The sequence below is a fragment of the Electrophorus electricus genome, chromosome 8 (genome assembly GCF_013358815.1).
Source record: "Electrophorus electricus isolate fEleEle1 chromosome 8, fEleEle1.pri, whole genome shotgun sequence".
In the NCBI taxonomy this organism is placed as follows: Eukaryota; Metazoa; Chordata; class Actinopteri; order Gymnotiformes; family Gymnotidae; genus Electrophorus; species Electrophorus electricus.
In genome coordinates, this window is record NC_049542.1 from 9,198,022 (window position 1) to 9,214,152 (window position 16,131).

The 16,131-nt window shown below is 38.8% G+C and overlaps 1 protein-coding gene across 1 annotated transcript in view; it reads left to right on the forward strand.

The window, feature by feature from the left end:
* Window positions 1–13,852, forward strand: part of disp1 (dispatched homolog 1 (Drosophila)) — a 42,019-nt gene extending 28,167 nt beyond the window's left edge. Inside the window, exons 4-9 of the mRNA XM_027000668.2 lie at window positions 6,786–6,815; window positions 7,513–7,636; window positions 8,345–8,472; window positions 9,190–9,287; window positions 9,380–9,477; window positions 10,144–13,852. Of these exons, the coding sequence (XP_026856469.1) occupies window positions 6,786–6,815; window positions 7,513–7,636; window positions 8,345–8,472; window positions 9,190–9,287; window positions 9,380–9,477; window positions 10,144–13,740 (4,075 nt within the window). The 3' untranslated portion in view covers window positions 13,741–13,852. The remainder of the gene's footprint in view (window positions 1–6,785; window positions 6,816–7,512; window positions 7,637–8,344; window positions 8,473–9,189; window positions 9,288–9,379; window positions 9,478–10,143) is intronic.
* The last annotated feature ends 2,279 nt before the right edge of the window (window positions 13,853–16,131 follow it).

The window sequence follows — 16,131 nt, forward strand, 5'->3', positions numbered from 1 at the left end:
TCCTTTCTCAGGCTTCGGAGCTGGACTCCTTCGCCCTAACCCTTGGTCAGTTGCAGAGTAATCCCCATGCTTGGTTCGTCCTAGTAATCTGTGTAGATATTTTGATTAATCTTATTATTTGTATTATCTATAGGCTTTTCCTCTGTGGAGTGCTTTCATTACTCCCTTCAGTGTGATATGTCACATCACAATTATTTATTAAAGCTTCCCACTGTCATGTGCATCATGGTCCATTTGACCACTAAAAGATTTAGTGGTTAGACACGTATGCATGCATGTGGCAAAACGTCCCGTTTTTCTGGAAATACTGCATATGTTACTGAAATTATGATCTCTACATCTTTAACTATAGTACACTACATTTGCCCCTAAAATAGATACATAACTCTGGTGGAATTCCCCATTAATGGTTAATTAATGCATCAGCGATTTTCAGTTGCACCATTCCTTGTTCATGTTTAAACCCATCTCTCTTGGAGTGAGATATGGGCTTTTAGGGTGAAGCTGTGTTTTGAGGAAAGCAAGCTCCATGGTGGTGTTAGCTTTGAGCTCTTTGCCTTGGGTGGTTAAGGGATTAGCCATAAATGACAAAAGGTGTGTTTAAGCAGTGTACTGTAGACCACAGTGTGTTGATGATAACCTGCCCTAGTTTATCAGGTAGTGTGGTCTGAGAGGATGGGGCACATTCCGAGGAGGTGCCCACTGAAGATCAAAGACAACCTTATTCTATAAAAGCTGGATCAAAGACTCAGTCTGAACATCACTCTGGCATTACTTCAAACCTCACAAAGCTTGTGGTGTGGGTCTCTCTCTCTCTCTCTCTCACTGTCTGTGTCTGTCTGTGTGTGTGTGTGTGTGTGTGTGTGTGTGTCTGTATGGGGTTTTTTTTTGGGGGGGGGGGACTGCATTGAAAAACTGAGCGACTGCATTGATCTTGTATCAATCTCCTTAAATTTAGTTTTGTTTGTTTTAATAGCAGTATTGCCTCAGTATTCTTGCATTTGCATCTAAATTGTTTTAGCGATGGTTTTCATAATAAAACGTCCTTTCATTCTGTAGGTGGATTGAATTCGTCTGCCTACTTGGTACACCTAAAGTTGTCAAAGCATGTCAGTCACACTCACTTGCACATTTGTATAAAGGTCTGTGCACTGTATACCCTTTTGAAATTTAAATGATCTGATATGGTAAATAAGTATACTTGCTTTGCAAGCATCTATTATGTTACAGTGTAACCGATTTAAAATTTTAGACAAGTTCTTCCACATAGAACAGTTTTGTGATTTAAATGTCAATTCATATTTATTTACAATAGATGTCACAAAACAGCTTTACAAACATCTGATACCAAACCCCCAGTGAGCAAGCCAGGGGTGACAGAGGCAAGAAAATTGCCTTAGCGCACGAGGAAGAAATCCCATCGTCCTCTTGCCAACAACGGTCACAACAATATAGACAATAAGGAGCAGAATAAATAGTGAAAGAGAAAAATAAATAAATGAATGAGTAAATAAATAATACATTGAAAAAATAAGAATTTTAAATAATTTTTAAAATATTAAAAAAAAATTTTTTTTAAGTATTTTATAATCAATACGAAATTTTACTCGGAGCCAATGTAATGTAGCTAAGATAGGAGTGATATGATCAAATGTGATGCAATGGCAGCACTAGGTACTAATGTAGCTGCATTTTCTGTGGCTTTGGGCTTCCCTGATTTCTTCCTGAGTGGAACATGTCAGCAGTTGGTGTTTTTTCCCCTGTGGAAGCCACTCCTTTGTTTCCCATGTCACCCCCTCTTGCTCTCACCTGTCGCCTCTTGCTTCCCATCTTGCGCATTCATTTCCTTGCTTTCTTGTTTTTTTTCCATGTTCTTTCTCTCATATGCACATCCTGTTTCACCTTGTCAAGCCTCTTAAATCCTCATCCCCCACCCCCCTTCTCTGGGGAGCAGATGTGAACTTAGTCGCTTTCAGCACTTCATAAGCCACGTGTCTCAGAGACACCTGGGAAATGTAACAATGCTGTCTGGCAGAGCGCTTTGTGTCTGTGTCTGTGGTCAAGAACGCCAAAATGAGATTCTGTGACCTAACATAACCCAAAGAGTTGTGAAAGAGATGAAGTGTGAGCTAGTGTTTGTGTGAGGGTGTGTCAGTGCACATGCATGTGTGCAAACCATCCACATGATATATACAAATATCTACTAAATCAGGCCAAGAACAAATTCAAGCTTGATGGGATCGACCTGAAATTTCTACCAAAGTTAAGTGGAGTATTCTGAAGCAGCTATCAAGTTATGTATGCAAACAAAGTTCCTGACCCACCCTGGGTGTATTAAGTGTGTTTTGCCTGTCTAAACAGGCATGGTTTAACTATAATTAAGGTTCACTCTACAATTCCCTGTAACTAAGGTTCACTCTTACTTTCTTCCTTCTTTCTCCTTCTGTCCGAATCAGACTTTTTTCCTTCTATACATGACCCATATTTGTCATCATTCATTGCAAAGAGTGTTTTTCCTGGGAAGGCAGGTGACAGTTCATCAGCTGTGAGTGGGGTGAAAGCTCAAAAGGAATGATCTTCTTTTATTTTTTTATTTTATTTTATTTTATTATTATTTTTTTTAATAAAATAACTGTTGTGCACTTGTGATCAGTGAGAATAGTGTAGTGGCTCCAGCAGTGGTGGACCTGGGATGCAATCAACATTCTGTGGGTGCCTAGCAATATGATGTAAGCCATAAATCCAAGAAAAAAAGCCTGTTTGACTGTAGCAACTGCCTACTCCCTTCACTACATGTGAACTGGATCATTCTTGACCAGATTTAATTCATCAAGCATTATGATGCATTCAGGCTTTGGCGCATGTATCTGCTTTTGGTACAGAAAAGTAATTGGAGAAAACTCAAATCCCTGGTGTAAAAAAAATGCTTTGGCTTAATTTTGGTCACTACATAAAATGGTGGGGCCAGGAGGTAATAAAGACATCTCTTGGACAGCTTGTAACTATTTGCTAAGAGTGTTGAAATCTAGTCTGCATGCCTGGAATCCATATACTCCCATATTTCATGCCAAAGAATTTGGAGATGTCAGGTGGCCTCTAGACCACTGTGCACTTGTGGATTTAGCCTTCGCTTCCCATCTACTTGTAGTTCATGCACCAGGTAATTTGTGCCTGACGATTTGAAAACTATTTCTCTGGTCTGATTTAAAAGTTAAGCCTTTTTTTGTACATGTCATTAGCTAATTTCAGCATAAAGTCCCTGAAGTTTATTACTTAGAGACACATTGTTGTTATTGTTAAAAATTAAGGTTGGTTTAAGAGTCTGAATTGAGTATTAGGCTGAATTGAATATTAGTATAATACTGTTTTCTTTGGGGGGAAAAAAAATAAGCAAGAAGAAAAATCCCAGCATATTGAATTCCCCCGAAAGCTTCACCAGCTAAGTCTGTAATAAGTCACTTACAGTAATTGGTCCTTTGACCAATCTCCTTTATATCTCCTTTGAAGAGTAACATGTCTTTCCCAACGGATGGGAAAAATTTAAATGTCGCTTAGGTGAGAAAAGGGCCGATGAGTGTTTAGTATTGTCCTGTACTGTAGTTAAAGGTTACATGACTAATGGGTAGGGCGTTGTCTTGTGTGGACGCACACCCAACTTTTAAACTTGAGAGCAGCTAAGGATGCATCTCTTTAATCCTGCATGCATTAGATGGTCCAATATGAAAACACTTCTCATTTCCCATTTCTTAGCTCTCCATGTTGGTTGAGAACAATGGAAAAAAAAACATTGGTGCGTCAGCATGTTCTGAGAAGTGCACCTTTGCAGAATATCATAGCATATGTTTTGGTCATATTGTAGCCTCCATTTTAGATTTATTATGCTGAACAGCAAATGGTGTGTGCAAAAACTGTTCAAAAGAGTCCAACTGGAGTATTCAGTCAAGTTGATGCACCTTTTGACAGCTTTTCAAGAACATGCTTTCTCCTGAAAGCCCTATGGTTCTTTTGTATCTTGTTCTTTTCCAGCTCTGAATCCAAAGCCCATACATGGTGTGCAACTGACAACACAGACAAGCTATAAATCATCTGATAAATTTCCCTTCTAGCAATGCTGATTCAGCCGATAAGGCGAATCTGGTTCTCGTTATTTGTTATTGGTTAGAATAAGGGGAGCTTGTGTTTTTAGAAGGTTAATCACTGGCAGCATGTACTTTTGTCCTGATTACACCAAAAGGAACTTGTACTCCTTTCTTTTGCACTCCTAGTAAGACTTACCTTGTGCAGAATATGCAGATGTTGTAACAACATCTGGTCGTTGTATTAACGTGTCCGCTGCACTTTAAAAGGGATTTACAGCCTCCCCAGCAGTTACCCTGTGGTGAAAAATTCCTGCCAATGGCTTTTGTTCATCTGTGCCTCCCAATACCATGGCAACCACTAATTATGGCATTCCATGGATTCCCTTTAAAGATGAGAAGGATGGAAATTACAGGCACCTCTTTGGCCCTTGGCCTATATTGCTCCCATAACTTTGGAATATTCTACCAGGAGTGATGTGCCTAGTTGTCAAAATGGTGTCTGTGTCTGTGTCTGAAAGAGTGGCTGTCCTTGTAGCAAATGTTAAACATTCCACTAACTAAGTATAATGAAAGCATATGAGGAAACATTAACTCTCCTTCTTTCTCGCCATCTGTTTACATCTGTCTGCATCCCGGATGGCATATCTGATTCTCCGAAACTAACACTCACACCCGGTGAATTTGAGGTTTCTGTAGCTCAGAGACACACTGATGGAAAGTCCAGACTATCGTACAACAGCTGAGAGTTTTGTGTGACGTAGCGAAAAGCTTGGTCTTTCACTGCTCTTTACAGGAAACCATTTTACAGGAGTGGACTACTGTCTCTCTGGATGTCTCATCACTTACAACTAATGCACTTTGTGAATTCCATTTTGACAACATTTTAAGTTCTTGTTAAAGGGCTTTAAAAATGCTTGCATGACACATAATACATATGATGATACAATGAAACCTAATCGCTGTTTCACAAGTTTACTCGTGTGTGTGTGTGTGTGTGTGCATTTTTAGAAATTTACCCTGGCTTGAAGAAAATGAAAGTTTCAGTAATAATAATAATAGTACATGCCACAGGTCCTGCTGTGTACCTGTTGGTAAAGATTTAGATTTTATATTAAATGTCATGTTTTGTAAACAGTGATGCTATTGAATGGGGTGTGTACAAAATATCCATACGGATATTGTATATTGTGAATACACTCTTACTGATATGTGAATCAATACAGTCCTGGTGTTATTGTTATTTATATACATCTATTCCGCGTGAAAGTGATGCACTGAAGTTTGGTATTTAAAGTGTGTTATTTAGAACGTCCAGCGGATGGCACCTCAAAGAAAAATAACTGGTGGCTTTAGGAATACTCATTGAATTCATCCTGGCCAACCCATAGAAAAGCAGCTGCGGTCAGCCCCTTCAGTTTAAAGCTTATGTTTTGGTAAACATGGGTGCAAAAAATGTCTATTTATGTTATAATTGCAGGTATTTCAACATTTGCGAGTTCTAATAATATTCAGAGTTAAATGCTTATCCTGTTAACAGAAGTTATTCAGGAATTTAGTTTTTGTGTTCGTTTTGTTTTATAAACCTTTATTTTATTTTCTCTGTATTAATACTTTAAATTTACTCTCTATCGGTTGATTATCTGTCTTTAAAACAATTGTATAATGGACTGTTCAGGCATCTTACAATATGGGCATCACAATACAATATCATGAAATTACTGGAAATATTCAGCCCTACTATTAAATCAATCTTAACATGGCTGCATTCAGCTGACTGAGAAATGAGTATGATTTCTTTACTCCATCTAGCCCAGACACGCATGTGGGAATTTCTATCTTTAATGGTATTTAAATGCGATAACATGTTGCGATAACCTACTGCTATTTGTTGTTTCTGCTTTGGTTCTGTTCCTACTAGCTCGTATGCTTGTGCAGTTACTGCATGATCATGGAAGACCTTGCTTCAAAAATGCTTTTAAAAAGCTGATGGTAAAAAAGTGTTGCACATATGTGTGTCAATCTCTATTAGTCATTATAGTTTATATAGAAATGCAATGAGGCATCTTTGGTGTCTCTTGAGAATGTCAGACTGAAGAGATTAAGGGCGTTTTCATACTAGTGCTTTTTTCTGGACCCAGCTGTTTTTCAGGGTACTGATGTCTGGTCCTGCTGATATCTGTGGTCTAGGGATCACTTCTAGCAAGCTCTAGTGCAGGCTGCAGCAAGTGTGGAAGCTATCCGCTCCCAGCGCAATGTTTGGGGCTGTGTAATATTGGTACATTTTGTAACGTGAATGCTTCAACTTATCTTGCTAGGTCCCTTTTCAAATTTCATGCATTTTCTGAGCAAATAAATGCTTGCTGTCCAGACAGACTTTTTAAATCCATTTTACTCAGGTACATAAGTTTTGCACAGTACTGTAAAAATATATTTTACAGGAAAAAACATGTAAAAAAAAAAAAAAAAAAAACCCTCAAATGTCGGGGGGCAGTGGTTCAGTGGTTAAGCGAGTTGACTTGTACTTGGAAGGTTGCTGGTTCAGGCCCCACTACTGTTGGGCCCCTGAGCAAAGCCCTTAACCCTCAATTACTCAAGTTGTACTCAGTCATAATTGTAAGTCACTTTGGATAAAAGCGTCAGCTATATGCCAGAGATGATTGGCTGTTGGTGAAATAAAACTTAACAGCTCTCTCTCTTGTCCTGCAGCCCTGCGAGACCGTTTCGATTCCCTAAAAGGTAATCTCTTTCTATTGTTTCTTCTCTTTTCCCTGTACATAGTGTAACTCTTCCTTGTCACAACCAGACTATATCCACTCAATCACTCTTTGTGCTGATTGATTAATATGTCAAATTCTCCTTCTTTTAGCTGTTCTTTGCCATCGTCTTGGCTGTTGTCATTAGGGGCCCCATCTTCATCAGGCATTCACAATGACCTATTTAATAGCAATACATTGCACACTATGCAGTAAAGCGTTTAGTGAAGTGGAATGTAAATGGAGGTTGTAGTGAATTTTATTAGTACTTTCTCAGAATGTCATACTGCTCCTCTCATTTCCTTCAAATAGATGTGCAAATGACAATGGCATAATATTACAAATATAATCTCTCTACCTGACTTAGCATATGTATATAAATAGGGAGTAGTAATGAAGCTATTTGACTTCTGCATATAGCCTACAGTTAAATGTTTTTGAGATAATAAATAAAGGATGCAAGGGATGTAACTGTTTTTATATATATATATATAAAATATGAGAGAGAGATGACATAAGATAGATAGATAGATATATCTATCGATATATATAATAAATCCATTAAAAATATAAATTAAATGTATGCATTCATTTTTCCTTTGAATTTCCTAAATTCATCATTGTATGAAGTCATGGAGATATGAGAGATATGATTGTGCACCTCTTTTTGTGATTTGCAGTTATGCAGAGCTGATTGCAGACTGGCCTGTGGTTGTGCTTGGTGTATGTACAGTGCTCATTGTGGTATGTACTTTAGTAGGCATCCTAGTGCCAGATCTGCCAGACTTCTCTGATCCTTTACTGGTAAGACATGAGCATTAATATTTCCCTAATAAGACAACTGTATTTGTGAAGACTTTTATTTCTTTAAATACCTGAGAGGATGCCAGTAGTTCTATCCACCTTTTATCCTCAGTTCTGAGCTATTTTTTGTTGTAATGGCCTACTGTCGGATACAACAGCCACTAATTTATATGGATTTTAAAAAGCTCCAGGATGAACGTTTTGACAATTTCACATCTACTGCATCACCATTTCCATTTTTTTCTTTTTTCTTTCACTTACAGGAAATATATGTCTATACAACCTATAGATAAGTATTTCCTATTAGTAAACAGTTAACATATAGAAACTTGTTTTTGCCATGACTTTTGACAAGCCCTGTAGCTTCTATGCCCTGCTGTTAACTTAGAAACTGGAAATATTTTTGCTTCAAGATAAAATACGTGATGTAAGAGGTGCCATCTTTTGGCACTAAAATTACTTCCTTACATATACACGTCTTGGGGGTTTTTCATGAAAGAGATGAGTTTCATACAAATGGCAGTATGAAAAGAGGCCTATTTAGAACCTTTAAAGTTTATTACCAAAGCTGTATTTGAGCCTTGTAGTTGGAGGAAATTTCTAAATTATACCTCATCTTTTGAAAATACATTTTGACAGCATGCAGTGAAAGACAACGGCAAAACTTTTTTTAACTGTAGCATTTCTTCATTTTATTTTTTTTCTTAGGGCTTTGAACCAAGGGGCACTACAATAGGTCAGCGACTTGTAACCTGGAACAACATGGTGAAAAACACAGGTTACAAAGCAACCTTGGCCAACTACCCCTTTAAATATGCAGATGAACAGGCCAAAAGGTACAAAGTCCTTTCCTTATCTGATGGTATGTTTGTTCTCTGGTTAATCCTACTGCCTGATGAGAAATAATCAAGCAAAATCCCAATTAAGATAATGACATGGGTCGAGTCATTTATGGAGAATGGCTTTCATCATCTGAGTTCAAAAAGGAGTGGTGTGGTGAACCCCCACCCCTCTCATCTTCCCAGCTGACTCCACTCACTCAGAGTTGGATTAGATCATGAAAGAATCTGACTGGAGGGGAAAAAAGATGTTGGGTCTCTGCGATTCAGCTCTTGCTCTCCCAGGAGACAACCTCCCTGGTGGAGCCCCTGATTAAAGAGACTTCCTCTCTGTAAAATAGCTAAAGTTAATTGCGAACAAGGTCCATGCAAAAAAGTAGCTACAATGTTGGCTACTTGCACCAAACTTTTTTTTTTTTATTCCTTGCTGAAATAGTGTGCTGCTGCAGATGGCAGTACAACACAATGCTCTGAAACAGTCTGCTAACCACTCCCTCATGTTACACGCCCACATATTGTTACTAAGCATAATGAAATGCTACTAATGAAAATCGCAGGATCTTTTTGGATATGCCCAGTGAAGCAAGTGTCTTTGTACCCCCAAAAAAATATTGATCTGAAAGATCTGGTTTGTTTGCCTTTTCTCACTAATGCTTAAATGTTGATGCTCAAATACTTTGACTTATTTTTGTGTTTTGCTTATTGCGTTTTTAGTCACCAAGAAGATAGGTGGTCAGAGGATCATTATGAGAGAGATAAAAGACAAGCAGAATGGGACTTTAGTAAAGACAGTTTCTTCTGTGATGTGCCAGGTTGGACCTTTTAAAACCATTTATTATGGTAATAACATATATTAAATACAATGCATGTGCTTTTTTCTAATGATGCCAAACTTTGTTCACAGGGGACAGCTACTCTAGAATTGTATTTGCCTCTGCTGATGGGAAGAACTTGTGGAATATACAAGCTATAAAATCTATGTGTAATTTTGACAATACCAGGGTATGTAGCATTTTTTGGTAAATTATGAATTTTTGGTAATTTATGCTTTATTCAGTTAGAAATGTAATTTAAATATTGTCTGAATAGGTTTGGTTCAAATTCTAAATCTCAATTGTCCATGATTTAGATGTTTGTTCTATTTTTATGAAACTTTTTTTTTAAAGCATTGTAATGTGAATCAGTGCCATCATGATTTGGTTTGGGTGAAGTGTATATTTTCAAGTTTATTTCCAAGTGAACTGCACAGAACTTTACTGCCTTAGATCCCTGATGACTTTAACATATTTCTCTTTAGTTTTTTTATGCACACTCAGGACAATAAAATGGATATAGACTCATATTTGGTCATATTCCATTCTCTCAAAAACTAGCTCAAAATTGAGCAGTGGTTCTAAAACATATGCAACTGTATATTCAGAAGTTTGGTATTTTATCCTATGTATTCAAACTGTATTTAACTGTTTGAGGTCAGTTATAAATGTTAAAATAATTAATTTATTTCTTGCAGTCTAAAATACTTTAAGGTTTTGAGTCATTTTATTTACACCTCTACCTCCTTGTGTAAACAAAAATTGGATGTTTAATTTGTGGCATAATTGTGCTTGTGACTTATAAAATTGTGCCTAGTTCAATGAAAATTTAAAAATCACCTCGTCATGTTCTCAGGTTCGCTCCCATCCCCAGTACTGGAGTTTGTGTCAGCGCACTACAGCTGCCTCCTGTTGTCCTAGCTGGACTCTGGGGAACTACATAGCTGTGCTCACCAACAAGTCATCCTGCCAAAAGATCACAGAACGAGATGTGTCTCATACCTTGAAGGTCCTGCGTTCCTGTGCCAAGTACTATTACAATGGCACTTTAGGTCCTGAATGTTGGGATATGACAGCACGCAGGAAGGACCAGCTCAAGTGTGGCAATGTCCCCAGAAAGTGCACCAAATACAATGCTGTATATCAGATTCTTCACTTCTTAGTAGACAAGGATTTTCTTAACCCAAAGATTATGGATTTCCTCCCACCTGTTCTCAAGTACAGCATGTTATTTTCTCCCACGGAGAAAGGTGAAAGTATGATGAATATTTACTTGGACAACTTTGAAAATTGGAACTCTTCAGATGGTGTCACTACTGTCGCTGGCATAGAGTTTGGCATCAAACATAATTTGTTTCAGGACTACCTTCTTACAGATACTGTGTATCCTGCAATAGCAATTGTGATTGTGCTAGTGGTTATGTGTATATATACTAAATCAGTTTTTATCACCATAATGACCATGTTTGCCATCATCAGCTCTCTAATTGTCTCCTATGTCCTTTATCGGGTGGTTTTTAACTTTGAATTCTTCCCTTTCATGAATCTTACAGCACTCATTATACTTGTTGGAATTGGTGCTGATGATGCCTTTGTGTTATGTGATGTCTGGAACTACACAAAAATTGACAAACCAAACTCCGAGCTCTCTGAAACTGTTAACATCACACTTCAGCATGCAGCTTTGTCAATGTTTGTTACCAGCTTCACCACTGCTGCTGCATTTTATGCTAATTATGTCAGCAACATTACAGCCATCCGTTGCTTTGGTGTCTATGCTGGCACTGCTATTTTGGTCAATTATGTACTAATGGTAACCTGGTTGCCTGCTGTAGTAGTACTTCACGAACGATATCTTCTAAATCTCTTCATATGCTTTAGGTCACCACATCGACAAACCTCTAGCTCTGCAGGCTTTCTTTCAGTCCTGTATCAGAAGGGCAACAAGTGCCTGTTTGCCATTTCAGAGACCTCTCGCATTTTTTTTGAAAAAGTACTGCCATGCATTGTAATCAAGCTCCGATACCTTTGGCTCTTTTGGTTCCTGGCCATCACAGTTGGTGGGGCATATATTGTCTGTGTGAATCCTAAAATGAAATTGCCTTCCTTGGAGCTATCAGAATTTCAGGTGTTTCGCTCCACACATCCCTTTGAACGTTATGATGCAGAATACAAAAAACTCTTCATGTTTGAGCGTGTGCACCATGGGGAAGATCTCCACATGCCAATCACTATTATATGGGGTGTTACTCCAGTAGACAATGGGGATCCACTGAACCCCAAAAATAAAGGCAAGCTGACACTTGACACTAGCTTTAACATTGCCAGCCCTGAAAGCCAAGTATGGATTCTCAACTTCTGTCAGAAGCTGCGGAACCAAAGCTTTGTATTCCAATCTGATGAGCAAGACTTCACCAGCTGCTTCATGGAGACTTTTAAGCAATGGATGGAGAACCAGGACTGTGATGAGGCACGAGTCTACCCATGTTGCAGTCAGTCAACATTCCCCTACAAACAGGATGTATTTGAGTTGTGCATTAAGAGGGCCATTATGGAGCTGGATCGCAGCACAATCTACCATCTAGACAGCAAGACACCAGGGCCAAGATTTGATATTAATGATACAATTCGTGCCATTGTGCTTGAATTTCAGAGTACTTATCACTTCACTCTAGCATATGAGAAAATGCACCAGTTTTACCGTGAGGTGGATGCCTGGATCCAAGAGGAGTTGAAAAATGCCCCAGAGGGTTTGAGCTATGGTTGGTTTGTAAGCAACTTGGAGTTCTATGACCTTCAGGACAGCCTGTCAGATGGCACTCTTATTGCTATGGCACTATCAGTGGTGGTTGCTTTCAGTGTTATGCTTCTGACTACCTGGAACATAATCATTAGTGTTTATGCCATCATCTCAATTGCTGGGACCATTTTTGTCACTGTGGGGTCATTGGTGCTTCTTGGTTGGGAATTGAACGTATTGGAGTCTGTAACCATCTCAGTGGCTGTAGGACTTTCTGTGGACTTTGCAGTGCATTATGGTGTAGCGTATCGCCTTGCTCCAGAACCTGATAGGGAGGGAAAAGTCATTTTCTCCTTGAGCAGGATGGGCTCAGCCATTGCAATGGCTGCACTTACCACCTTTGTTGCTGGAGCAATGATGATGCCATCCACAGTATTGGCATACACTCAGCTAGGCACATTTTTGATGTTAATCATGTGCATCAGTTGGGCCTTTGCTACATTTTTCTTCCAGTGCATGTGCCGGTGTCTGGGTCCTCAGGGAACGTGTGGACAGATCCCTATGCCTAAATCCCTTCAGTGTCATGCTTTTGAAGAAGATACCTCTGACTCTACTTCCAGCCACAGCCAAGGAAAACACTGTCAGTCAAGCAAGTACCAGTCAGATACCAGGGGACAGGAGATTGAGTATGAACTTGAGCCTTTGTCTACAAATGTTAGAAATATTGAAAAGACAGAGGACCAAGAAGCTTGTGCTCAGCTACCTAATGGTGGTGCTGGTCATCATGCACTCTGCGTTCCACTGAAAAACCAAAGTGAACCTGAAAGTGAAGACTTTGGGACTGACAATGGCACACTAAGCACAGATCCTGCACATTTGAATCAGTACTCTTCTAATGCTACCTGCACCTGTGGGGATTCTTTACCACGTCACATAATGAGCGCACAGTGGACCCTTCACCATCCCTGTATTCAGGCTAGAGAGTCTCCATGCTCTGCTTCACAATTTGCTTTAAGAGGCAATTATGTAGCCAAAGGTCAGAGCATCTTATCTACCCTTGATTCAGTACATATGAACAACTGTCGCATGAACTATGTCCAGTGTGCCCCTGCCCATTTCCATCAATGTTCTCAGCCTCAAAGCCCAATGCCAGCTCCCCTTAAATCCCATGGCTGCTATCTTGGGGGATACAATATGCACACCTTGCATTTGCAGTCACAGCCACGACCACCTGATGCTGCGGGAGATATGTCCCACTTACCTAGTCTATGTAACCCCAGTCCTTCTAAAGGCAAAACATCTTGCATTCAGTTCCCCACAGTTCAGTGCTGCACAATATCTCAAAGAGCCAGAGACTGCATAACTAGTAATGAAATGCTGAATCCAGGGGAATTAAAAACAAACAATCCCCAATTCTTTCAAAACATGGCATGTAACCACATAAAAACAAACATGACAAATGACACTTCATTTTCAATGCAGTGCAACCATGAGAAGCTTTTGACTGTTCCTGTACCATTGGAAAGAAGTATCCAATGCAAACAACATCACAGAGACACAAATGAGAAGACTGACTCTTCCAAAAAATCCGGATATTTCAATAGGACAATGAAAGTGAAGTGCAATTCTGGGGAATTTCATAAGCAAAAAACTGAAGTAAATGTGCCAGCCCTTGCTATTAATTCACACCAGTCATCTGAAAGTTTATGTTGAAGGTCTGAATGAAAGGGAACTTGAGAAACAATAGATTTTATGAGAGCATACAGTAATTATTTTATAAAGCCATGTGTGGTGTTCCTCTACAATAAAATCCACAAAATTACATTATCGTTGTCTTTTGTCATTTCTGTAAAAATGTGTTGTATTCCAGTCACTGTGTTTTATAGGTCCCCTGTGACCATTTGTTAACATTTTGCTCTCAAGGGCAGAGACTTTGTATAAATTTAGTTATGATAAAGCAGCGATGGGAGTAGCCATGGCTGTTGAGATGGGTAAGAGGCTCAGTAACATCACAACATCATGACATCCTGCAAAAAAACATCCATTAAGAGCAACAGAGAGTAGTTGCCTATGGTGGAGATGTAGTGAGCTACAGCAGGGTAGGTGTACGAGTAGCCATGGCAGCTGAAACGGGATGAGACTCAGGGCTAGGTGTACCTTGGGAGAAAGAGAGACTAGATTAGGCATTGATATTGCTTTTCCTTTTTACACTGATTATGCATTGGTTTGGCCAGAATTAAGGTAAAATTAAAGACTGGCGTGGGCATAAAGGCCTTGCTGGCCAGGAACGTCCATGTTAATTCTGATAAAAGTACAGATGTTAGTTGCTTGGAATACAGTTTTTGATTTTTATAGTTGATGGCTATTCTATGAAACCAAAAGATAGAAATAAGGACTTTGGCATGAGCCTTGATATTGGGTTATTATTTGAGTTCCACATAAATAACATCCCCAAAAAGGCATAGGATTGTTTAATAGACATATCCAAAATAAAACATGCTAACCTTACATGACACTTAGAAACTAGTACCTAACTTCTAGATAAGATGACTTCAGCTTTTTTCTGTCTGCCCTGCAAATAAGTTTTAATTGTCTTAGAATGCAGTAGCATCCACAGCAACAAAGAAAGTCTGAGCAAATTACCTGAGTCTTTTTCACTTTGCATTTTTCCAATTTTGCATTTTAATTACCACATTGAGTACAAAGCCTGGCTGGTGATGGTTAAAGCTCCGCCATATTTATTGATGTCTTGGAAGCATGGCCACTTTGTCCACCTTGCTCAGATGATGGATGATATTTGTCTCATGTAGCTCCTAAACTCTGGAATAGGAATACAATCTCCATAGGTGTCCATAGGTGCTTTTCAATCCAGACTTAATATATTTGTCTGTCCTATGCAGATGCTTGATGTAATGGGTAAGGCTTGCGCCAGAGATGAGCTAATACTAACCTTTGACCTAACTCTTATGGTTCTTTGAATAGAGACTGGCCAAAAATGCATGTATTTCAAATTGATAAAATTGATAGTCCTTATCATCTTAACTGTACTTGAGCATTGCAGAAATAACCATCAAATTATTTTTTCATGGCATTGTAAGAAACCATGAAACCATTAATCCTTTAAAAATAATATAAAAATAAAATGGCTTGGTAGGAGATAATGATCTCATACAGCTGCTAACTGGGGAAATTCCATTTTTGGCCTCATGTAATGGAACCTTGTTTTATGGTAGGTCTTATAAGATTTGATCCTGACAGTCATATTAGAGTTATGAACTTTTCGGTGGAAATTTCTGATTGGTGCTGATTTTATTCTCTGATGTATGGCATGAAATTATATTCCCAATCAGGCTCTGACTATTTTAAGGAGAAAATAAATTTTGGTTGGTCAGATGACAAGTTAAACACACCTACAAATTCGTATGTTAGCCCTGGCACTCCAGACAAGTGAAACTTCATAATCAGATCTGCAGTTCTGACCTACAGTTAGGTTCGATTTTAGTGTCCAAGTTGGTGTCATTGAAAAAGTGTTGTCTTTCCAAGCTTAAACAAGACCAATGAAAAGGTTTATTGCTGGTAAACATTGTGTGACCGTGAGACAAAGAATGCTTTGTTTCTTATGGATGAACAAGGAATGTGATCTGTAGAAGGGCTTGGATGTGTGTTGGGGGGGTCTCCTGTGTTGACTTGGGTGTGTGTTGGGGGGGGTCTCATGTGTCGACTTGCTCTTGTTTGCCTATCCCAGCTGCTCTAACTGCACAGAGCCAAAGAATGTAGGGTACATGCCAGTAAACGCCTTTGATGTGGAGGCCTACTGCTTGGGCCTGACCAAAGGCCATAGCTATGTGAAACATGTTTAGTATGAGTCAGTATGTTTTCTGGTGTTTTCTAAAACAGGACATTTTATCAGCATAGAATATATCCTAGTACAGTAGGGTAGAATCAAAAATACCAACAAACTAGAATACAGGGATGAATGCTGATACCTAGAAGTAAAAATACATAAGGTTTATCTTAAACAATGATAAGTGCTATAAACAATAAGTGCTAGAGTTTGTTAAACAACATAAACAATACCCTACAATAAGTACTAATTTAGTCAGT